The sequence below is a fragment of the Capricornis sumatraensis genome, chromosome 8 (genome assembly GCF_032405125.1).
Source record: "Capricornis sumatraensis isolate serow.1 chromosome 8, serow.2, whole genome shotgun sequence".
Taxonomy (NCBI): Eukaryota; Metazoa; Chordata; class Mammalia; order Artiodactyla; family Bovidae; genus Capricornis; species Capricornis sumatraensis.
This window is the reverse complement of record NC_091076.1, coordinates 1,996,874-2,020,937: the sequence shown is the minus strand read 5'-3', so window position 1 is coordinate 2,020,937 and position 24,064 is coordinate 1,996,874. Positions and strand designations below refer to the sequence as shown.

General features: G+C 59.3%; 1 protein-coding gene across 3 annotated transcripts in view; it reads right to left on the bottom strand.

The window, feature by feature from the left end:
• KCNQ1 (potassium voltage-gated channel subfamily Q member 1) overlaps positions 1–24,064 on the bottom strand; it is a 381,824-nt gene that overhangs the window by 321,965 nt on the left and 35,795 nt on the right. For all 3 annotated transcript variants that reach the window (XM_068976701.1, XM_068976702.1, XM_068976703.1), the window contains exon 2: positions 4,871–4,961. In XM_068976701.1, coding sequence (XP_068832802.1) covers positions 4,871–4,961 — 91 coding nt within the window. The remainder of the gene's footprint in view (positions 1–4,870; positions 4,962–24,064) is intronic.

Genomic DNA, 24,064 nt, shown 5'->3' with positions numbered 1-24,064 from the left:
GCTCTCGCCTGTGCTGGGGGAGCCGGGGCCCCAGGGTGGGTGATCCAGCTGGAGGGAGGGCTGGGTCACCGCGGAGGGGCCCCCGGGAGCCTGGGCCAGGGAGGAAGCCTCGGCGATGACCTCATCCACTAGGCCTCCGGGCTGCGGCTCACGGGGTTTTCAACCGCAGCCATCGCAGGACAATCCCTGGTATGCTCCCACCAGAAGCTCAGGATACGCGGGGTCTGTGCTGTGCTTTTGAGGGCCTCTCTCTTTGTGTGGGATTTGAAAAAGGAAAGAAAAAAAAAACACCCTGCGATTTCGGAGACAAAAACCAGCCCCTCACCTGGGCCCAGCCAGGGTTTCTTCCCCCAGGGAGCAGGGAGGGGGTGTGTTTGCCACAGCAGCAGGCTGGCGGGGGGACGGGGGCGGGGGGGCACACAGGAGAGCCGCCCAGAGCTGGAGCCCGGCCACAAGCGCGTGTGCACGCCGAAACATGGGCACAGACCGTGCATGAGGCCATGTGCACAAGCAGACACACAGGCACGCTGCACGCTTGCACACAGACACGTGTACACACACACACGGCTTCACACACACACACACACACACACACACACACACACACGGCTTCCCCTGAATTCAGGAACCGTGTCGGGAGCCCTGTTCCCCGGAAACCGCAAGCAGGGCTCAGATCTCGAACAGGCCGTCCGCAGCCCTGGGACAAGACCCCGTGGCAGTGATGAGACCCCACCCCAAGTGGCTTTTTCAGCCCCCCAGATCTCCCTGGTTCAGCAAAACACTTAATCCCTCGGAGGCCGCCTGAGGCTCCCTTGCCCAGAGCTGAGACAGCAGCTCTCCGGCCCCATAAAAACCAGCACGTGAAAAGGAAGGAAGGCATATGGCTCTGTGGGAAAACACAGCTTCGAAGGACTTTTTTCCACCATTTAAGCACCGAGCTGCTCTCGGGGCCCCTCCTAGGCTCTGGGCTGCGGTCTGGCTCGGAGCTCTGGGTCCCGGCCAGCGGCAGCCTCGCTCCACGGGCAACAGCGCCACCTGGTGTCCTGCAGCCCCAGCCTGCGCGGCCGACCTCGGGGGCCTGGGACCACCGCCTCTGCAGCCCCTGCCCACACCCGCTCCCTCCGTCACGCCCTGCCTGGGGTCATGCCCGTCCCCAGCCCGCAGACCACAGCCTCTCCAGGGAGCCCCCGGCTACCGCCTCCACCCAGAGCCCCGGGACCCTGGGCCTGTCTTGCCCACTGCCAGCTGCAGGGGGTGGTCCCGGCCTGCCCCTAGAGGCCCCCCACCCAACCCACCTACCTCCTCCTCCCACCCTCAGGGCACCCCCTCTTGCAGGAAGCCCTCAGTATCCCTGCAGACACCCTGTCCGCCCCCCAGTCCCACTTCACCTCTTACCTCCTTCATGCCCCAACCCTTGACATAATTCATATCACAATTCATATCTTTCCTGGAGCCTGGGCCCCTGCGGCTGCATTCCTCCCGGTGACCCTGATACCCCACCGCCCGCCCCGTGGCCATGACTCCAAAGGTGGCTGGACATGGTCAGCTCAAACCCACCACAAAGGACCTGTTTCCACAGGCCAGTGAGTTACGAAATATTTGGGAACTCGGTACAGACCATCAGAAGGTTGCATCTGAGGCCATCCTCCCCCAGGCCTTTGTTCCGCAGATGGAGAAGCCGAGGCCCAGGGCCCCGCGGCAGCTCCGGGAGCCCCACAGAGCCCCCTTTGGGCTCCTGGACTCACAGCAAAGTGTCCAAACCCAGAAGCACTGTTGTGGGCCTGTGGCGGGTGCTGCCCGTGGGCCCCTGCTCGGGGGGGGGGGGGGGGGGGAGGGCGGCGGTAGAGGAAGGAGACAGAGTCCGGGGCTCCCCGCTTCAGCCTGCAGACCCCCGTGCCCAGCCACTGGGGGGAGAGCGGGGCACACTAAGGACGGGGAGCTCCGGCAGATGGTGGTCACGGGGGGTGCCAGCGGTGACGGCCGAGTCGAAGCCTGACCAGGCGGGTGGGAAGGCAGCCTCACGACAGGTCAAAGGGTCAGTCAGCCCGCAGGAGCATGTGCCAGGGCCCCAAGGCAGCAGGAGGGCCCAGGGTCAGGGGTCAGCAAACTGCACGGGAGCAGAGGGAGCCGGGGTGGCGGGAAGAGAGAGAAAGTGCACAGTACTGGGGGCCCAAGAGGCCCAGCAGATCCGAAAGCCCACCAGAGCTTCCAGAATAACCAGAGCTTGGTTTTGGAAAACCTTCCCCCCCCTCACCTCCCCACCCCCCTGCCCCAAAGCCAACAGCTGCGGTGTAGAGAGGGCGCCTGGGGGGCACGAGTGTGGCAGAGAGAACGGGGAGGTGTGGAACAGGAGATGCACCCGCAGCAAGGGCCCTCTGCTGGGAGGTGGGGGCTGCTCGCTGGCACACACCCCCAGGGTCCCTCCTCCAGCTGAGCCCCGATCCTCAGCGGGGGTGGTTTAGCTGCTCAATCGTGTCTGACTCTGTGTGGCCTACCAGGCTCCTCTCTCCATGTGATTCTCCAGGCATGAATACTGGAGTGGGTAGCTTTTCCCTCCTCCAGGAGATCTTCCCAACCCAGGAATCGAACCCCAGTCTCCTGAATCGCAGGCAGATTCCTTACCAGCTGAGCCACGGAGGAAGCCTCAGGGAGGAGACCGCAGTTCCGAGCACAGCCACCAGGAGGCGCGCGGACCTCAGCGATGCCCGGACTGTACGCGGTCAGTTCCTCCAGGAGGCGGGGAGAAGGATGGTCGCGGGGCCCCTTTGCCACCACGCCCAGCTCTGGGCCTCCTCGCATCATGAAGCCCCAAGGAACCCAGTGTGACTGTGGGCAGCAGTGTCAGGGGGGAGCTCCCAGACAGGCCAAAGGGAGAGGGGAGGCCGGGCCCGAGGCTGCCAGGGCCTGCCCCCACCCTGGAGCTGCCCTGGGGTGACCCCCACCCTCTATGGTCTGCTTTCCAGCCCCAGAGCCGGGCCTGGGATGCGCTGACATCAGCGGTGATTCAGGAGCCAAAATCCCGTGTGGCTGTACCTGGGGGCCCTGCCTGAGCTGCAGGAGGGTGGGGCCAAGCGGCCTGCAAACCAGGACCCCCGGTGCTACAGGGCCCAGGCTGGGTGGTGGAGGTGGGGGGGGGGGGTTCCGGGGGCCCCTACCCCGATGGGACTCAATGTTGTGGGGGCCTCTCAGTGAACCTTCCAGCAGAGGGGGAGCCGACCCAGTCACTCAGGGGCCTCGTGGGCTGAGCTATGACCCCCCAGATCCCTACTGTGGGACCCTGACCTCAGAATCTCAGATGCAGCTGTGTTTGGAGACGGGTCTTTAAAGAGGTGATATGATAAAATGAGGTCCCTAGGGTGGGTCCTCGTCCCACAGGACTGGTGTCTTCATAAGGAGGGGAGGTCACACACAGACACACACAGAACGGCGATACACAGGAGAGGACGCCGTCCCAGCAGAGTCCTGCCCTCTCCCGGGGCCTGGAGGCCACGCCCAACCCAGGATGCGCAGCAGTCTGCCCGGGCCGGCGCGTCCCCTCAGGAGACGTGGAGAGCCCCCTCGCCCCGCCCCGTAAAGCCCGAGCGACCGAGGGACGCCAGTCTCCACACCCAACCAAGGCACCGGAGCAGCCCCAGCAGCAGCGACTCGAGACAGACGACTCCAGAGGGTCGGAGGACAAACCCCCGCAAACAGTAACGGAACAGAGGAAGTCACAGGCTGCAAAGGCAACAAGGGCAGTCGCCTTCCTAGACGCCAAAAATCCTCCCGGAAACACAGCGGGAGAGGTTCCATGGCCGACGGCAACAAGCGGCCGTCAGCATGCTGGTGACGAGAACAGCAGCTGTCTAAAACCCACATCCCCAGACCACGAAGCCCTTCTGATAAACACACGCCCTGCCCGTGGACAGGCCGACCCCACGCCAGAGAGACGCTGGCCTCCCCAAATTCACACGTCAGACACCGACTGGCATTTTCTGGGAGCCCAACAAGCTGATCGTAAAGGCCACTGGGGAAAAGAGACAAGCAAGAATCGCCAGGGGACCCCTGAGAGAGAAGAGGGGCCCCAACGTTAACTGCACGGCGAAGCGGGTCGTCGTGGAGGTGCACACGCAGCTGTGGACAGAACAGGAGGCCGCAGAGCAGAGCCCTGGACGTCCGGGTCCCCAGCTGCGCGGGGGAGAAAGACACACTCTGGAGTAAGTGGTGCTGGGGCCGGGGGCGAGAGGGACAGGGAGAGAGCAGACTGGATCCCTCCACCAGGATGTGCCCAACGAACCCCGACAATTCAAAGCCACAAGGCCCACCCAGACAGCTCTGACCTAAGAAGGGGAAACTCCGTGAGCACGAATGCAGAAGCGTCGGGTGACCAGTGGAGCCGACTGCGTACAACAGGCGCTGCCTCGAGGCGCGTCACGAGGACTCAGGGACCCCAGCTCACAGCCATCGGCTGGCGAGGGCAGGGGCACCCTGGGCCGAGGCTGGAGGCAGGAGCGGGGATGCCCGCAGATCTGTGTGCCAGCAGGCCGAGCAGACCGCGACCCCAGCGCCTGGTGCCCATGTCCTCTCGTCCTTCCTTCCCTCCCAGCTCAGCCCACTCCTCCCGGAAGCCCTCCCAGACCACCAGGCCCAGGGGCCCGTCATTATTCCGCCTTCTCAGGCCAGTGGTCATATCCTGGCAAGGTAGGGAGCCAGGAAGGCGGGGTCCCCACCGCCTCTAGGCCCCCAGTATCAGGGCAAGCCCCCAGAGCCAGCCCGCCATGGGGCTCCGGCACAGGGTCCCTTGGGTGGGAGAGGCCAGGAGTGGCGGGCTTCACCTTGCAGCCCACCTGCCCGGGGGCAAGAGCGCAGGGCCCCTCACGCTGGTACGTACCATCCAGAAGAGGGTCCCTGTGGCCAGGGCAACATACTGCTCGATGGTGGACAGCACGCTGAAGATGAGGCAGACCAGGACGATGAGGAAGCTGCGGGACAGGAACACACGCAGTCAGCGCCACGCCAGGCCGCCCACCCCGCCCGCTCAGACACGGCCCAGGAAGGGGCGCGGGCAGGGGGCTCGCCCCTGCCCAGGGACCGGGCACTTCCGCCCGGGGCCTGAGGGCTCCCAGTGCCACCAGCCCCGACCGCCAGGTGCGCACCAACTGCAGCATAGCCAACAGCAGGCAGTCACCACCCGGCCAGGAAGGGATGGGCTCTGACCCAGGCTACGGGCCGATGGGCCTCGGAGGCCCAGGCCGAGAAGCCAGGCGCTGCCCACGTGATCTCCAAGGATCCAGAGGGGAAATTCACGGGCAGAGAGCCACCTGGGGACCACTGGGCCCGAGGGGCTTCCTCTGGGGCGGCAAACGTCCTGGACACAGGGTGGCAGTTGCAGGCTCCGTGGACGTCCCCACAACACGCGGCGTGCTCGACATGAGGGCTCGCCCAGACCAGGGGCGCAGGCAGCCGCAGGAAGCAGGCCCACACCACCCTCCAGCCTGCTTCCCCATCGACACAGCCGGCGGCTGCTTCCTCTCAGCAGCGGGCGTGCGTCCAGGGACTCGGGGTCAGCCCCAGGGCCGCCCCAGGCTGGACCCGTGTTCCGCCTCGCGCCCTCTCCTCCTGAACCCTCCTGCCTGCGGCCCACGGAGACGCTTCAGCACAGCCTGTCCAGCCACAGACACCGTCCCAGGAAAGGACGTCACCGCCGCCCACACTGCCCAGCCTCACTGTACAGACGGTAACACGCGTCCCCGTGAGACGACGGCCGCGTCAGCTGCGGAGAGATGCTACAGATGGGAAAACCGGGGCCTGGGCTCCACGCTCCCTGAGGGTGAACCCCAAGCAGCCAAACCACGGAGGGGGTGAGGCCAGGCCCCGGGGAGGCTCAGGGAGCGCGACAGCCTGCCGTCTGACCCTTCCCCTCCCCACAAAGGACATTTGCGGTGACACTGAGCGTGCCCCAGGCGACTCGGACAGCCGCCCACACCCAGACCCTTCACCGAGTCACATCTGCAAAGCCCTGCCTGCCACGAATGGTCACACTCGGGTGCAAAGGTCAGGACACCAACACCCCTGCTGGCCCACAGTCATCATGCCGACTCACTGGCCGAAGCCCTGAGCCAGAAGCCCTGTGCCCCGTGCCACTGTCCCCAAGGCTGCAGTGAGACCCTTGGTGGGGAAGGTGCGGGCCCGGACCCAGGTCTGCGGGTCCTGCTGCCCACGGCTCCCCGGGTTCCCCACCTCCAGCCCCCGCCGCCGGGACATGCGTGAAAAGTCCTGAACTCTCTCCCAGTCCCGCCTCCTGAGGCAGAGGACATGGGCAGAACCCACGCGCCGTCTCTGCCCCCTCAAGGCGTCGCGGTGGGCCCTGCGGCCGGCTCGGCTGCCTCGGAGGCCTGGGGGCAGTGGTCGCTCTTCTGCGAGGCCCGTCCCTGTTGCCTCTTGCTGCCAGGGCGGCAACTGTTGGTGTCGGGACGACCTCGGCTATGCTCACGGAGCAGCGAGAGCTCATTTAGAACCGTGCGCCAGGCAGGGGCACAGAGGCCCGGGGGCAAGGAGGACAGAATCTTGCCAAGACGGGGGTCTGGCCACGGCAGCTCTGGCTATGGACAGGCCTGCAGGGAGGGTACAGCAGGGGGGGCATCCTCGGCTCCTGCTCAGAGGCGCACAGAGACCCACCCCACCCACACTGTGTGAACCTCGGCAGAGGCCCTGGGCCAGAGGGGGATCCCCCAGGAGTGCCCCCCTGGGGGCCGCTGGGCCTCCGGGCTCAGAGCTCACTACCCTCCACGCTGTGTCGGCCTCGGTCACGCTGTCTTCTGAAGGCTGAACAGCTCCTCAAATACCTGCACACGTTGTGCTGGTTTCAAAAAGAATCATTTTACAAAGGGTGCTTTGTCCGCTCCGAGCGTGTGGGCCCAGGAGCCTCAGCAAGGCCAAGGTCAGGTCGTTGCCCTTGGGGTGTTGGCAGCAACCTGGGGGGCCTGGTGCTCCCTGTCTGCCTCTGTGGGGCTGGCCACCCGCTCTGTCCCAGCTCGGGTCCTAAGGCTTCAAAGTGAGGCAGCCGCAGACCTCCGAGAGCTAGGGGAGCAAGGCCCAGGGAGGGGGAAAACCGCCCTGTTCTCTGCCCAGGTGTGGGAGTGGGGCTGGGCGGGGGAGAGGGCCCCTCAGGTCCCGGTGCTGCCCGACCCGACCTCCCAGGGGTGTGTGTGCGTGCCTGTGGGAGGCGGCCGTGGCTAAGGCGAGGACGATGGCCTGCTGATGCCCTGATGGCCGATCCACTCTGGGCGCACGGCCTCCGGCTCCTGCCCGAGGACGTCCATGCCCTTATCGGACATCGGACATCATTTCAGCGTCTGCGGCAGCAGGTGCCCAGGAAACACAGAGGAATGCGGGAGCTGTGCCCGGGCGATGGTCCAGCAGGAGGCTGCGCCAGGGAACAGTGGGGGGCAGATGGCAGGACCCCACCCCCATGCCCACGGGCTGGGTCCCCAGTGGCACCCGTGCCTGGCGGGCTCAGCCCAGGCGGGGCAGGACAGACCAGACCCTCAGGGAAGTCCACGGGCACGGTCTCTCCGGTCCACAGGGAAACCTCTTTCAACCCTGGATGTTCCCCAGTGATGCTGAGAATGTGAATAAGAAGCACACGCTTCACGGGCAAGGGGAATATAGCCTGTTCAAGGCGCACTCGGAACCCAGAAGTGACAGACCTCTGCTGTCAGGCTCTGCGAGCTCTGAGCGAGGTCCAGGAGGCTGAGACGCAGCACCGGGCTGGTCAGGGAGCGTTAGCTGCACCCTATCTGTGAGCTCAATTTCTCTGTGACCCCATGGACTGTAGCCAGGCCCCTCTGTCCAGGGGATTTCCCAGGCCAGCAGACTGGAGCGGGTTGCCATTTCCTCCTCCAGGGGATCTTCCTGACCCAGGGATGGAACCCATGTCTCCCGCCCTGGCAGGTGGATTCTTTACCACTGCGCCATCTGGGCAGCGTATTCAATATAGACCAATTACGTACTTGGAAAAGTCTTGTTGGTCCAGAAAAAAACGTTCTGTGTGAAGGGATGGATGTTGGGAACACTGTGCTTGGTGAAACATGCCAGTCACGAAAGGGAAAGGCCTGTACACTTCAACTTCCATGAGGACCCTAGAGCTGTCAGACCCACAGCGACAGAAAGCAGGATGGGGGGCTGGGCGCGGGGTGAGGAGGCGGTGCTTTGGGGACAGAGTGTGTCCCTGCCGTAAGGAGAGGCTTTGAGGATGGGTGAGTTAATGGCTGCACGCACAGCTCAGGACTTCGCAGCCCGAGCGGTACGCTTACACGTTGTCAGAGAGGAGGTTTCACACTACGCATATCTTGCCATAGCTTTTTTAAGTTAAGCAAAAAGAAACAGGAGACTAAGTAAATGACACGTACACACACGCCCTGGACTGCTGCCCGCGCTTGATTAAGGCTATGAATGAGGCTGTGTGTGGTTCAAAGACCCGCCCTCCCTGCCAGGACCTTCGGGCCGATAACAGACAAAGGGCTTGTCCCGCCGCCTGAACTCAAGGCCGAACTCGGAGCGTGTGATTTAATAGATTAGCTGCTGACGTTCAAACTCCGGCCGTATCGGAGGGGCTCCTCTTTGCACAAAAGTCACCTGGGAGATTCCAAACATCCCTGAGCAAACAGGACAAGGTGGGCTGGGGAGCCTGTGCCTGGACGTGGACACCCCCGTGGCACTGAGCCCCCCGGGGGAGGGGGAGCTGGCCTCAGGTCCCACCAGCACTGTCCGTGGGGCTGGGGAAACACTCCCCAACAGAAAGCCAAGACACACCCCACCCCGGTCCAGCCTGTGCCCAGCACTGCCCTGGGTGGAACAGGGTCGGGCACGTCGCCAATCACGCCTCGGCCCAGGTGCTTGGCGCTGTGCACCCCCTGACCCCGTGCGGAAGGAGTCCCACCGCCTCCAGAAGGAGACTCTGAGCTGCCCCTGCAGTCCATGCTGCCCGGCTAGGGGACCCAGGGCTCAGGGACAGCGAGGCCAAGCCAGCCCCAGCTTTAAGGCAGGGCCCTGCTTCCAGGGGCCAGGCCACCACTCAGCACCCCACAGCCTCCAAGGGGAGCGCCGCACACAAGGCTGAGCCACGGGGGTGGGGGAGGCGCTGCGTGGGCAGGCCAGGCCGGGGTGGAGACCCTGGGCCACTTCCAGCTTCCGGGGGCCCCGGGATCTCTGGGCTCAGAGCACGTCCTTCCAATCTCTGCCTCCAACGTCACGCGCCCCCCGCTGTGTTTGTTTCTTCTGTGGGTTTCTTCTGAGGACACCTGTCACTGAATTGCGGCCCCCCCTGCCCCAGAATCCAGAATCTTCTCCCCCTCAAGATCCTTAACATAACGCCTCTGCAAAGATGCTTTTTCTAAATACCTAAGGTTGCGTTCACAAGTTCCAGGGAGTCTTCCATCTCTAGGGGCCATTATTCAGCCTCTGTGACTTATCAAGGGTTCTAATAAATGATGCAGATGGTGACTGCAGCCATGAAATTAAAAGACGCTTACTCCTTGGAAGGAAAGTTATGACCAACCTAGACAGCATATTAAAAAGCAGAGACATTACTTTGCCAACAAAGGTCTGTCTAGTCAAGGCTATGGTTTTTCTGGTAGTCATGTATGGATGTGAGAGTTGGACTACAAAGGAACCTGAGCACTGAAGAATTGATGCTTTTGAACTGTAATTCTGGAGAAGACTCTTGAGAGTCCCTTGGACTGCAAGGAGATCCAACCAGTCTATCCTAAAGGAGATCAGTCCTGAATATACATTGGGGGGACTGATGCTGAAGCTGAAAGTCCAATACTTTGGCCACCTGATATGAAGAGCTGACTGATTGGAAAAGACCCTGATGCTGGGAAAAGTTGAAGGCGGGAGAAGGGGACAACAGAGGATGAGATGGTTGGATGGCATCTCCAACTCAATGGACATGAGTTTGGGTAAACTCTGGGAGTTGGTGATGGACAGGGAGCCTTGGCGTGCTGCAGTCCATGGGGTCGCAAAGAGTCGGACACGACTGAGCGACTGAACTGAACTGAATTAAGTGAATAAATCGCTTATGATGACGAGAACTATCAGCAAATCTTCAGTGAATCTTTAAAAGCCAGCGTCAGGCATATGGTAAAGTGCGTGTCCGTGGCGCCCCTGTGAAACAGTCCAAGGTACGTTCAGAGCCCGCCCCCTCACGGCCTCAGTGCATCTGCAGAGACCCGAGTAAGGTCCCAGGCTCCAGGGACTAGGATGCAGAGAGAGGTGTCTTTGCGAGGTCATGCACAGCTCAGCACCCCACTGTCCAGACCCCATCACGTCAGGGAGGGACTCAGCCCTTCACTCCCTCTCCCCTGACGTGCTGGGCGGCATCCAAGCCAGGGCTCCTGAAACAGGCCACCCCGACTCTGAACCTCCCGTGAGGCGTGTTCAGTGGCACTGGCTCCTATTCCTTTCAGAGGCTCCCTCGGGCAATGCGACCACTAGCCATGCGGGCACCAGTGGGCAGCTGGGCGCGGTGAGGCCACTGTTCCCGCAACTCCAGTCTCCACTCTCTTGGAGTCCCACGCTCCAAGGTCCCGTGAGCGCAAGATCCCATCAGACAGATCCCAGAGCGCCTGCCCACAAGGAGCTCCTAGGAGACGAAGACGCTTATCCCTACCTCTCAACAGGGGCTGTCCTCAGCCTTTCGGGCTTTCAGTCGACACTTTTTCTAAAAGTGACCTGGGCCGGGGACCCCAGAGACACAGGGCCTCTCACCTCACACTCTGGCTGGGCCCTTGGCTATTCCTGTGCACATAGCACCTCCCTAGAGGCCAGGGCGCCTCTGCCTGGGGGTCTCCAGCCCCAGGGGACGGGCCACCAGGACTGCACCAGAATCTGCAGCCCACATCCAGCTGGTCTCCTTGTCCAAGCCTTGACGTCCACCTGGCAGCTGGGGGCGATCCTGGGAAGATGCAAATTCCACCAGCCCTCCAAGCTAAAGATTCTCCAGTGAAGTCTGAACTCCAAAGCCACCTTCTGGGGCATCCCCCTGCCCCATAGGCCTGGGCTTCCCTGAGAGAGGTGGGGGCCTTCTGACGTCACAGCTGGGCCTTGTGTCCCCTGCCCTGCTCTCACCAGACCACTGGCTACCTGCTGCCCACTGCTGCCCCGATAGAGCAAGGGCTCCGCAGGCATGGGATGTCTGATGTCTGCTTTGAAGGCCCCGTATGGTACCTGAATGCCTGAACAGTTTAGGTTCAACTCAAGAACTCAGTGGACAGAATTATCCATGCCACCTCCTCCATGCAGGTCTCCAGGGTTCACCCAGAAGTGAAATCCTCTTGTGCCATTTTTTTTTCTCCTTGCCCTGCCCTGCCACACCCCACTCCAGTGCCCTCCGCCAGGGCCCTGCAGGGTTTCCAATGGGCCAGGACACCAGGTAGCTCTCCACGTACCCCTTCTCCCCCAGACTGCATGCCAACAGTGCCGGGCAGAAAGGAGCTGGGGGCGGTGGGAGGGAGCTCTGATGTGAGTGGGCAGCAGCCACGGCCACCCAGCTGCCAGGAGTGCCGAAGACGCCGTGGGTGAGGCTCTGAGGTGAGGACCACGGTCTCGCTGCCTGAAGTCGGCCCAGAGGCAGCAGGGGCTGCCCAGATTCACCCTCAGCCCTCCTCCGGGCCTCTTCCGGAAGCCCAGGACAACACAGGTGAGGGGACAACTTGGGCACCAGGATGGGGTCACGTTCAGGAGGCCTGTGACGGGTCCACCGCGGTGAAGCGCCACCGTGCTCACCGAGGACTGGACTCACAGCTCCCGACCGATTAGTGCGGATAGAAACCCAGCTCCACCCTGGCGGCCCCAGGCTGGGGGCACTGCAGGCCCCAAAGCCCAACTGCGCCCCCCGCCCGAGGTGACAGGGTGCGGTGCCCCCAGCACGGGCCACGCCTTCTGCAGGGCGGGTGGTGGGACGGCCAGGCCCAGCCGAGCCCGGGGAGCGGCCAGGTCATCGCCCTGCCCAGAGGCCTGGCTCTGTCGAGGACACGGGCGGATGGCTGTGCTTGTGTACCCCACGCCCAGCATCCTCTCACTTCCCACGTGCGGCTCCACATGAGGCCCTCGTGTGCAGGCGGCGGGATGTCCCCCTCTGTCGATGGCCAAGCCAGCTGGGGGCAGCTGGGGGCGGGCAAGGACAGGCCTTGACAGAGGGCTTGACCACATCACCCTAAGCGGTCACGTCAGGGCCTTTCCTGGGCCCAGAGAGGCAGCTGTGGGGGTCCCAGGGGTGGGGGTCTCAGGGAAGTGGGCGCTGTGAGAACGTGCATGTAGGTCTTCTCAGGAATCCGTTACACGATCAGAAACGCAACAGCCGGGACCGTCCCCAAGCTCCAGTGGTTGAGACTTTGCCTTCCAATGCTACAGCATGGCTTCAATTCTTGGTCAGTGAACCAAGATCCCACACACCAAGCAACCAAAAAGTTTAAAAATAAATAAATTGGTGTCTTAAAGTATTTTTTCAAAAGTCAACAAACCAAGATCCCACAGGCCAAGCAACCAACACATTTAAAAATAAATAAATAAATTGGTGTCTTAAAAAAATTTTTTTTAAATAAAAGGGCCTTCCCCGGTGGTCCAGTGTTAAGACTCTGTGCGTCCACTGCTCGACTCAATCCCTGGTTGGGGAACTAAGATTCCACACACTGCAAGGTGCTAACAATATGTAGAAAGAGAGAAAGAAAGGAAAGAGAAAGAGAAGACAGACAGCGGCCGTGTCTGAGCACCAGGCTACGGACGACTAGAATTGGGACGTCCAGCCCGGGCCATGGTCAGCCACGTGACGCGTTCTCAGCATCCGCTGGACAGCAGAGTGCCAACTGGAAGCCCGGACTCTTTCTACCACGCCCCACGCAGCCCCTAAGCAGCCCCAGCGCCTGGCAGCAAGGTGGGGACGAGCCGTGCAAATCCACACCTTCCTGTCCCCTCTGTCGTCACAAGAAGCCCCAGAAGCAGGCCCGTCTCTCGTCAGAGAAGAAAGAGGGCCCGAGGCTGCATGGAGCCCCAGGTGGAGAGCAGGACTACAACGCAGGCCTCCTCCCCAGGCCCTGCCCCACACCTCCAGGAAAGCAGGGTCCAGCCAGGGGGCAGGGTCTCTGGCTGCCCACTGCCCACCCCTGAGGGGCTGCCCGGCCTGGCAGTGAGAGGACAGGCCCCAGATGGCTTTGGCCGGGGGGTGTCCTGGCCCTCGGGGTCTGGCGCTGGATGAGGCGGGGCTTCCGGGCCGAGCAGACGAGCTCGCCCAGGGCCCACGGCTGTGGGGGCGGCTCTGGCCCCTGCAGCTTCGCCTCCACTAAGCCTGGCCGCCAGGCCCAGCCCGGCTGCGATAAGAACCCCTCGGAGGGTATATTTAGAAGGTGCTGGAGAACAAACTGAAGTGACCCCACGGACAGGGCCCTTGTCTGCTCCAGGACGCATGTCATCTTCCCGTGAACAGGGCCCGTCCGGGGCGGGGGCGGGGCCCAGCGGGCCCTCCTGGGGGCAGGGCAGCCGGGGCAGACAGCTGGACACACCTGTGCGTGCTCCCGCTGCCCCAGAGGCAGCCCGTCCCAGGGGCGACCCCCACCCGGCCAGCCCCTGCAGGCCTCACCTTCTGGGCTGAGAAGGGGTAGCAGGTGGCAGAGGGCTTGGACACCAGCGGGGGTGGGAGGGGTCCGGTGGGCTTGCTGCCCACAGCGCAGGGCCCTGCCCTCCTTCAAACAGGGTGACTGCAGACTGGAGGCCACGGCAGGGCTCCCGGAACACCTGGACCCAGCCCCGAGGAGGGGCAAGGTGCCCACAGCCCCGCTAGTGCCGGAGCGGGTGGGTGTCTCTGTGCATCCCTGCTTGGGAAAGTCCTTCCTCCTGTCCACCCTAAGTCTTCCTTGCCGCAGTGTGGCCTGACCTCCAGCTGAAGGCAACCTCCCGACTCCAAGCCCCTCAGGGGCCCCCATACAGTCTGTCCTCAGGGTCAAGACCACTGCCCACACCCAGAGAGGCAGGGTCCCTGGTTGAGACTTTGAGGAGGCCCTGCCTTCTCCTTCTCTGACCCCTGCTAAGGCCCCCACCCAACACTTTGGAGGTAGAGTCCCTTCTGAGAAGCCAGAAAGCCCATATGGGCAGCCCTGGCCCAGGGCAGAGCCCCCTCACACCACTCCCCGACCCTGGAACCTGCCAATATTTCCCCAGAGACAGTCCTCAACCTGCCAAGGCTGCACGCCCAGCTGACGTGGGTCCCCAGAATGACCTTGGCTCCCTGACACCCACACCCCCGGTGGTCTCCTGCGTAGCATCTTGGTGGTTCCCAACCCTCTTCCAGTCCCAGCACCCCTGAGCCCAGCAGGTCAGTGCCTGGCGAGCGTGGAGAGACAGCAGGTCCCCATGCCAGGCACTGTCCCCTGCCCCCCAGCCAGGCCTGGCTCCATGGAGGCCCCAGGCGTTGACACCAGGCCCAGGACCCCCAGAGTCGGCTCGTCCCACGAGCTCAGGAAGGGGCTGTCCCTCATCCCTGCCGTTCAGGGGCCCAGGTTCCCTGCATGTAGACGCCAAGCTTCTCAGGCCCTCCATTCACCCCAGACCAGGAAGGGTTCCAGCTTTGCGGCTCTCTCCTGGGGTGACCCAGGCCGCGTGCCTCCTTCCCTACAGGACACGCTCCCCCTCCCAAGGCCGAAACTGGGGTGCAGGAGCCGAAGAGCAGGGACACCCCACTGTCGTCTCCCCGCTGCCCCGAGCCAGGAAGGCCCGCGGCTGATGAAACCAGCATTCTGGGATGGACAGGGATAGCCCACCGCCAGCGGGACCCGCCAACCCACACGGCCCAGGCAGGCCTCCTGAACGGGGCCCTTCACCCTGGCCTTTAGGGGCCGGCTTTGCTCTGGATGAGAAGGCCTGAGGATCAGGGCCGCAGACGGTGCTGTTCCCAATCTTCCGCTGCAGCCCTGAGGTGCCCCAGGGAAGGGGGTCAGACTGAGAGCAGGCAGCCCAAGGTGGAGCCCAGTGCAGCCGGGCCTCTGCTGGGATCATCCCCCATTCCAGGCCGCGCGAGAGAGAGACCGGTCAGGCAGGGCCACACACAGGCTCTTGCACCCCCAGGGGCAGGAAGATCTGGGGGGAGGCCAGGATATTTAGGAGGACGAGACAAGGACATCGGGGCAAGGGGAGAGATAAACATGGTTCCTCTGAGTGTGGATGGTGACCGCAAATCCAGTCCCCAGCCCCTCTCTGCCACGCTCCTGACCCCTCCCAGGGGCCTGCCAGCCACAGCTGTCCCCACCCCCAGCCTGTCCAGCACCTCCACACTGGGCCGGGGCGTGGTCAGCCCCCAAGGAACACAGGGTCCCTGCCCAGTGGCCACTGCTGTGAACCCACCTGCCCACCGCCGTATGGAAGCCCTGGTCCCGCCCACTGCCAAGCTGCCACCCCGGGAGCTGCAAGCATGCTGTTCAACGGCTCCTGCCCATGGAAAGCCCACGCCACTCACCGTGGGCCTCTGCCCGGCCATCAGGGGCTGTCCCCATGACACGCGGGGGCAGCAGTGGGCGGGGGTCACGGAGAGGCCAAGGCAGGGGCTGGAGCAGAGGAGGAGAACGAGTGGGCCCAAGCTCAGGACCACGCCCCCAGACGCAGCCTCCAGGAACCCGGGGACTTAGCACTCCGGCCCTCGTCCTGGGCGGAGGACGGGTGCAGACGACCCTGTGGCTGACTCCCAGCCTGGCTCCAGCACCTCCAGCGGCACCCCAGACGTGCCCAGAGGTCCCAGGAGCCGGGGGCGTGTGGACACAGCGATGCGGGAGTGCCCTCGTCGTAGGTGTGACTGAGGGCAGGTGCCGGCAGGTGCCTTCCCGGGGGCCACCTGGCCTCGACCTGGGACACGATGCAGCCTTGTCCACGGGAGCCACCGCCTCTGAAAGGTCTGCGCTCCAGGAAGCGGCCTGTTTCCTCCTTCTGCAGCTGGCCTGAGACGAACACCCCCGCTTCCTCAGTGCTTCTTCCTTGCCCCATGGCCGCGCCCACTCTGATCTCTGCAAACACACTCGGGGCTCTCGCACGTGTGTGATGGAGGGGCCACGGTGGACACAGCCGGGGCCCCTGGACAGTCGAGGAGCTCCCCCCTGCAGCCAAGCCTGCTTTCCTGCATCCAGCTCCCAGGCTGGACGCCCCCCGGGGCCGCCCGGAACCAGGCCCGGCCTTCATCAAAGCCGGAGCCGCTCCAGGGCGCGGCGGTCAGGGCCCCCTGTGGGTTCCTCAACACCGGATGCCAGAAGCGGGTCTATTTTGGTCTCTGCATCCTCCACCACACGGCCAGCAGCCCGGCTCTGCCACAGGGGGAGGTCAGAGCCTCCACCCAGCCCGGCTGGCCCAGCGGCTCCGAGGTGTGGGCTCCGTCACCCGGCTCGGAGGGTGGATTCCCAGGCCGGGGAGCGACCACGACTCAGCTAAAATCAGTCCCCCTCCTCCTCGGAAGCCAACTGAGAAGGCCCGGGCCTGGGCCACCCATGAGGCTCCGGGCTCCAGGGACAAGGCAGATCCAGGGGACGTAAACCAGAGACGAAGTAAACAGAAAGAGGACCGCGGCAGCAGCCCCAGGCACACAGAGGGGCTGTCGCTGTGAGCAATGGGGGTCGGGGTGCGGGAGGCCGCCTAGGGCGGTGACACGGCCCGCGGGAGGGCTAGGGTGGATATTCCACGCAGAGGTGAATGCAAAGGCAGGTTGGGGCAGCTATGAGGCCGGGGAGGCTGAAACAGGGTGGAGGGCAGGACCGCCACCAGCCAGGAGGCTGGAGGAGAGCCACGCCCAGGAGCCCCTCACAAGCCCAGGAGAGGCGCCAGCCGTCCGGGCCCCCCAGCGCCAGCAGACACATGCTCTGCACTGGGCCCGGAGACCCCCAGTGGGAAGAAGGCTCAGACCATCAGAGGAGCGCCCCTGTCGTGCACGCCCACCATGGGGCCAGAACCTCCAACACCAGGACTCCAGAGTCGGGCTGCATCCCAACCCAAAGGCAGCGTCGGCAGCGAGTCCATCCCACCCTCGCCCCTCACACCTGGGGCATCTCCCCGGCGGCTGCCCCAGGCATCCTTGGGGGGCCCCTGCCCACACCTGCCGGGCCCTGTGGCCCAGCCGGCGGCGGGGGAGGCCCTGTCCCGAGAGCCCCTCTTTTCTTTCTCAGTCCGGCCGTGACCCACGGCGGCCACATCCAAGGAGGGGAAGAAGCAGAGGACGGGGAGGAGCAGCCAGGACCCGGCGGGACACGGGGGCCGGAAACGCCTGCGCCAGGCCGACACCTCCGCGTGCTGTCGGGGCTGCCGCTTCCTGCCGGCCGCCGAGAACAGCCGGCATATCCTCCAAGCAGCCTCCCCGACCCTGCTGGTGACTAAGACCGCCCCCCTCGCCACCACCGCAGGACACCCAGCCTTCAGGAAGCAGGGCATTCATGAGAGCAAAGAGCCCCTGTGGGTCTCAAGCAGGGTCAGGGTTCACCAGACCTAGGGCCCTGGGGCTGAAGATGCAGAACTTGGAGGGGAATCGATGCCTGACGCCGAGGGCAAAGGCTCTGGGCTCCCACCAGCCTTCCCCCAAAGCCTGACGCACCCCTCATGAAACTGTGTCCTAGGAGAGGAAACTCTGAAATTCTGTCTCCTGAAAGAGCAAGCAGAGACGCTGAGTCAGCCACTCCGCCTCCTCGCCTGTGCTGCCCTAGTCAAAAGCACATGGCCTCTCCCCAGGGTCTCACCGGCGTTACAGGGCCTGGGAAACCTGGATTCTGAGACGGCCCTGTGCTGGGGAAGGTTGGGAGGAGCAGCCTGGGGTGGGACGTGTCACGTCGGAGGGGTCTGCTCGCTGAGGTGCCGTGAGGCCAGTGGGAGATCGGGGGAGAGCCTGGTGCAGGGTCTGGGTCTGCGAGGCATCGGTGTGTGGGTGACAGGAGGGCAGGCTCGGGGCTGGTCTCCCATGAGCGAGGGGGGCAAGGAGGGAGAGCAAGGGGGCTGGGCACCAACCCAGCAGGGGCAAACGCCCTCAGGCCCTGCCCCCTCTTTTCTCCCCACCATCTACTCCGCTCGTACACCCTCTTATCCACAGGCCCCTTGCTTGTCATCCTCACTCCAACCCACCCAAGACAAGCATCCCCCTCCCACAGCCCATCCCAGCAACAGCCTCTGGTCTCCCCGCCCTGAGTTCCACACCACTCAGAGGTCAGAGGATGCTGGTGAGCAGTCTGGGTGTCTAAGGAAGGGGCCCTGAGCAGGCATCATGAAAGAGAAGACCTTAGATTACACACACGAGCAGGCTTCAGCTTCAGCGTCAGTCCTTCCAGTGAATAGTCAGGGTTGATCTCCTTTAGGACGGACTGGTTTGATCACTGGAAGGACTGAAGCTGAAGGGCCGATAATTTGGCCACCTGATGTGAAGAGCAAACTCATTGGAAAAGACCCTGATGCTGGGAAAGATTGAAGGCAAAAGGAGGAGGGAGCGGAGGGAGATGAGAGGGTTGGATGGCATCACCGACTCAGCGCACATGAGTCTGAGCAACGTCCGGGAAACAGTGGAGGACAGAGGAGCCGTGAGTGCTGCAACTCGTGGTGCTGCAGACTCAGACACAACTTAGTGACGGAACAGCAACAGTGAACAAGCAGACGCCACGGGGACGCAAGAGTCAAGCCTTAAACGTCCAGGAGAAAACGTGGTCAATTTCTCTTTCATGTCAGGGTAGAGAGAGGTTCTCAGTCATGACTCACAACTCAAAGGAAATAGAATGGAAAATAGATGAATCTGATTACCTAAACACAGAAAGTTTTTTTTTTTTAATAACAAAAAAGCACCATAAATAGAGTCAAAAGACAAATGATCAACTGGGAGAAAACACTCACAATGTAAGCCACAAAGAACTCACATTCCGAGAATATAAATGACTTAAAAATCGAGAGCCCAAGGACCAGAAACCCAATAGAATAACACAGAAAAGACACAGACAATTGATGAAGACATGCGTGTACACATCATACATGACCTTTAGACATATGAAAAGTGCCCAAATGCATAGTTACAGAAATGCCATCAGGTTGGCAAAAAATAAAATAGTGTGATAACACAGCCGGAGAAGCTACGGGGAAGCAGCTTGCTCATACAGTGCTGGGGGTGCGCACGGCAAAACCCTCAGGAAAGGGAATTTGGTCTTTGCCTGGAAGAGTCAGACACAGCTGAAGTGACTTAGCGCCACACCCATGCAACAGGATCTCGGGGCTTCCCAGGTGGCTGAGTGGTCAAGAATCCGCCTGCTTATGCAGGAGATGAGGGTTTGATCCCTGGGTCAGGAAGACGCCCTGGAGAGGAAAGTGGCAACCCACTCCAGTGTTCTTGCCTGCAAAATCCCATGTACAGAGGAGCCTGGCAGGCTACAGTCTACGGGGTCGTAATAGTCTGACACAACTTGGCAACTAAACAATGACAGCAAAGACTACATCCTTCTCTTTCGGTTTCCCACTTCCATCTCTAGGCATCTAGGCTAAAGAGAAAAATTAAAACGTGCAAGCCTCTTCACTGAGACGTGGCTTGTAATTGCAAACTACTGGAAATCACCTAAACACCCATAAAGAAACTATAGTCCATCTACCTGGCAAAGTACCAAGCAGCCGAGAAAAAGGAAGAAGCAGCTCTTGATGGACTGATATGGAGTGGATTCCAGAATGTACTGTTAGGTGAGGAGAGCAACCATGACGAGCGCCTGTAGACTTTTCAACAGATGGTGCCGGGAATATGGGACCCACACGTAGAAGAGCCCAGTCGGACCTTCACTTCACCCCATTTACAAAAATCAGCTCACAGTGGATACAGATCTCCCGCAAAAGGCCTAAAATGGTAAAACTCCTAGGAGAAGACATCAGGCGAGAGCTTCATGGCACTGGATTTGGCAATATTTTTTTAGCTAGGACACCAAAAGCACAGGAATAAGAGAAAAAACAGATCAATTAGACTTCGTGAAAGTTAAAATTCCTATGCAGCAAAAGGAGAAGGCAGTAGCACCCCACTCCAGCACTCTCGCCTGGAGAATCCCATGGACGGAGGGGCCTGGTGGGCCACAGTCCATGGGGTCGCAGAGAGTCAGACACGAGTGAGCAACTTCACTTTCACTCTTCACTTTCATGCATTGGAGAAGGAAATGGCACCCCACTCCACTGTTCTTGCCTGGAGAATCCCAGGGACGGGGGAGCCTGGTGGGCTGCCGTCTATGGGGTCGCACAGAGCTGGACACGACTGAAGCGACTTAGCAGCAGCAGCAGGACACAATCAACAAAGTGAAAAGACAACCAACAGCTTGGGGAAGAGGATTTACGATTCATATCCAGGATACACAGGGAACTCCTAAACTCAATAACAGCATTAAAACCCAGCTAAACGGGCAAGACCCAACTACTGGTAGATTCCGTTTCATAGTACTTTGCAGCAGGGCAAAGGCTGACAGTTTTGTCAAGAGAACACACAGGTGGTAGCAAATACCCTCTTTCAACAACACAAGAGACAACTCTGCACATGGATATCACCAGATGGTCAATACCCAAATTAGACTGATTTATAGTCTTTGCAGTTAAAGATGGAGGAGCTCTATACAGTCAGCAAAAACAAGACATGGAGCTGACTGTGGCTCAGATCATGAGCTCCTTATTGCAAAACTCAGGCTTAAATGGAAAAAAGTAGTGAAAACCACTAGGCCATTCAGGCATGACCTAACTCAGATCCCTTATGATTATACAATGGAGGTGATGAATAGTTCAAGGGATTAGACCTGGCAGAGTACATGAAGAATGGTGGGTGGAAGTTCACAACATTGTACAAGAGGCAGTGAGCAAAGCCATCCCAAAGAAAAAGAAATGAAAAAGGCAAAGTGGTTGTCTGAGGAGGCTTTAAAATAGCTGAGGAAAGAAGATATGTGAAAGGCAAAGGAGAAAAGAAAAGATACACCCAACCGAAGGCAGAGCTATAGAGAACAGCAAGGAGAGAGAAAGGGACTTCTTAGATGAGCAGTGCAAAGAAATAGAGGAAAACAACAGAATAGGAAAGACTAGAGATCTCTTCAAGAAAACTCGAGATATCAAGAGAACATTTCATGCAAAGACAGGCACCATAAAGTCCAGAAACGGTAAGGATCTAACGGAAGCAGAAGAGATTAAGAAGAGGTGGCAGGAAGACACAGAAGAACTGCACAAAAGAGGTCTTAATGACCCGGATGACCGCCTTGATCTGCTAACACACCTAGACTCGGACATTCTTGAGTGTGAAGTCAAGCAGGCCTTAGGAAGCATTACTACAAACAAAGAGGGTGGAAGTGATGGAATTCCAGCTGTGCTATTTCAAATCTTAAAAGATGATGCTGTTAAAGTGCTGCACTCAACATGTCAGCAAATTTGGAAAACTCAGCAGTGGCCACAGAAATAGAAAAGGTCAGTTTTCATTCTAATCTCAAAGAATGGCAATGCCAAAGAATGTTCAAACGATCATACGCTTGCGTTCATTTCATATACTAGTAAGGTTATGCTCAAAATCCTCCAAGCTAGGCTTTAGCTGTATGTACACTGAGAACTCCCAGATATACAAGCTGGGCTTCAAAAAGGCAGAGGAACCAGAGATCAAGTTACCAACATTTGTTGGATCATAGAGAAAGGAAGAGAATTCCAGAAAAATATCTACTTCTGCTTCATTGACTATGCTAAAGCCTTTGACTGTGTGGATCACAACAAACTGGAAAATTCTTAGAGATGGGGATACCAGACCACCTTACCTATCTCCCGAGAAAGCTGAATGTGGGTCAAGAAGCAACAGTTAGAACCAGACATGGAACAACTGACTGGTTCAAAATTGGGAAAGGAGTATGACAAGGCTGTCACCCTGCCTGTTTAACTTGCCCACAAAGTCCACCATGCAAAATGCCAGGCTGGATGAATCACAAGCCGGAGTCAAGATTACCCGGAGATACAGCAACAAACTCAGGTATATAGATGATACCACACTCGTGGCAGAACGTGAAGAGGAACTAAAGAACCTCTTGGTGACGGCGAAAGAGGAACCTGAAAAAGTTGGCTGAGAACCCAACATTCAAAAAACTAAGATCATGGCATCTGGTCCCATTATTTCATGGCAAATAGATGAGGAAAAAGTGGAAGCACTGACAGACTTTATTTTCTTGGGCTCCAAAATCACTGCAGATGGTGACTGCAGCCATGAAATTGAAAGACATTTGCTCCTTGGAAGGAAAGCTACAACAAACCTAGAGACTGTATTAAAAAGCAGAGACATCACTCTGCTGACAAAGGTCTATATAGTCAAAGCTATGGGATTTCCAGTAGTCATGTACAGATATAAGGGTTGGACCATAAAGATGTCTGAGCACTGAAGAATTGATGCTTTTGACCTGTGGTGTTGGAGAAGACTCTTGAGAGTCCCTTGGACAGCAAGGAGATCACACCAGTCCATCCTACAGGAAATCAACCCTGAGTACTCATTGCAAGCACTGATGCTGAAGCTGAAGCTCCAATGCTTTGGCCACTTGATGCAAACAGCCAACTCATGGGGAATGATCTGATGCTGGGAAAGATTGAAGGCAGAAGGAGAAGAGGGCAGCAGAGGATGAAATGGTTAGATGGCTTCGCCAACTTAATGGGCATAAGTTTGAGCAAACTCTGGGAGACTGTGAAGGACAGAGGAGCCTGGTGCGCTGTAGTCCATGTCACCAAGAGTTAGCCCATACATAGGGAGGGATGTTTTGAATCTAGCATTAGGTGATTTGACTTGAAGTGCCAGCACGTTCTTTTATGGGATGCCCCAGGATGGCTCAGTGGTGAAGAACCTGCCTGCCAACTGATGAGAAGCAGGAGCAGTGGGTTTGATCCCTGGGTTGGTTTGGGAAGATCCCCTGGAGGAGGAAACGGCAACCCACTCCAGTATTATCACTGGGATGATCCCACGGACAGTGGAGCCTGGTGGGTCACAGTCCACAGGGCGCAAAGAGTCGGACGTGACTGAGCCAGTGAGCACAGCAGCAAAACAGACACGGTCGAAACGCACGTCCTGCAGAGCCAAGTGAGAGATCACAGCAACAGACTGTCTCTCCTGAAAGGTTTTTCCTTTCGGAGAAAAGGAGCCAGGCTGTTTATTTTCTGTGAGTCATCCTTGTAAAATGCTAAAACCTCCCTGGAGTATTTCAAGCGTGAAGAATCATTTTGGCTACGTAACGTGCAGATCCCAGTGAAAAAACAAAAATGTTGAGCCCCTTGTTAAAAATGTATAGTAAGTTTAAGTTAGCAAGAGCAGAGTGTTAAAACCAGGGCAGAACCTTCTAAGCAGAAGGTGTCCATGATTGCACAAGGGTTCAAGCTCATGAAACGAGTCCTGAACACCCCACCTCTTCTTATAGAATCTTTTAAAAATGATTGGTCATAAAGTTTGTTCGAGTTTTTCCATAACATCTTATGGAAATGAACTTTTAGGCCAACCCCAAACCATTAATATCTAAAGCTATTATCCACATTGTATGTCATCGTGAAAATGCAAATTAAAGCAACAGGGAAAGAACACTGCATATCTTTTAGAATGTCTGAAGTCCAGAACACGGACAACACCAAGGGCTACTAAGGATGGGCCGCAACAGGAACGCTCTTCATTGCCAACAGGAACACAAAACAGGCTTCTTTGGATGCAATTTGGCAGTTTCTTACAAAACTAAACGCCCTCTTACTATATAATTTAGCACTTGTTCTACTTGGCATTGTCAGCCGACTCCAGTATTTTTGCCTGGAGAATCCCATGGACACAGGGGTCTGGAGGCTACAGTCTATGGGGTCACAGAGAGTCAGACATGACTCAGTGACTAACACACCACTTGGTATTTACCCAAACATGTTGAAAACTCAAAACTAGCACACAAAAGTTGCTCAAGAATATTTATAGCAACTTTGTTACTAAGAAAACAAGGAAGCAACCAATATATCCTTCAATAAATGCATGGATTTAATATTGTGCAATTCAAAGGATAGAATGTCATTCAGTCTTAAAAATAAATGAGCTGCCAAG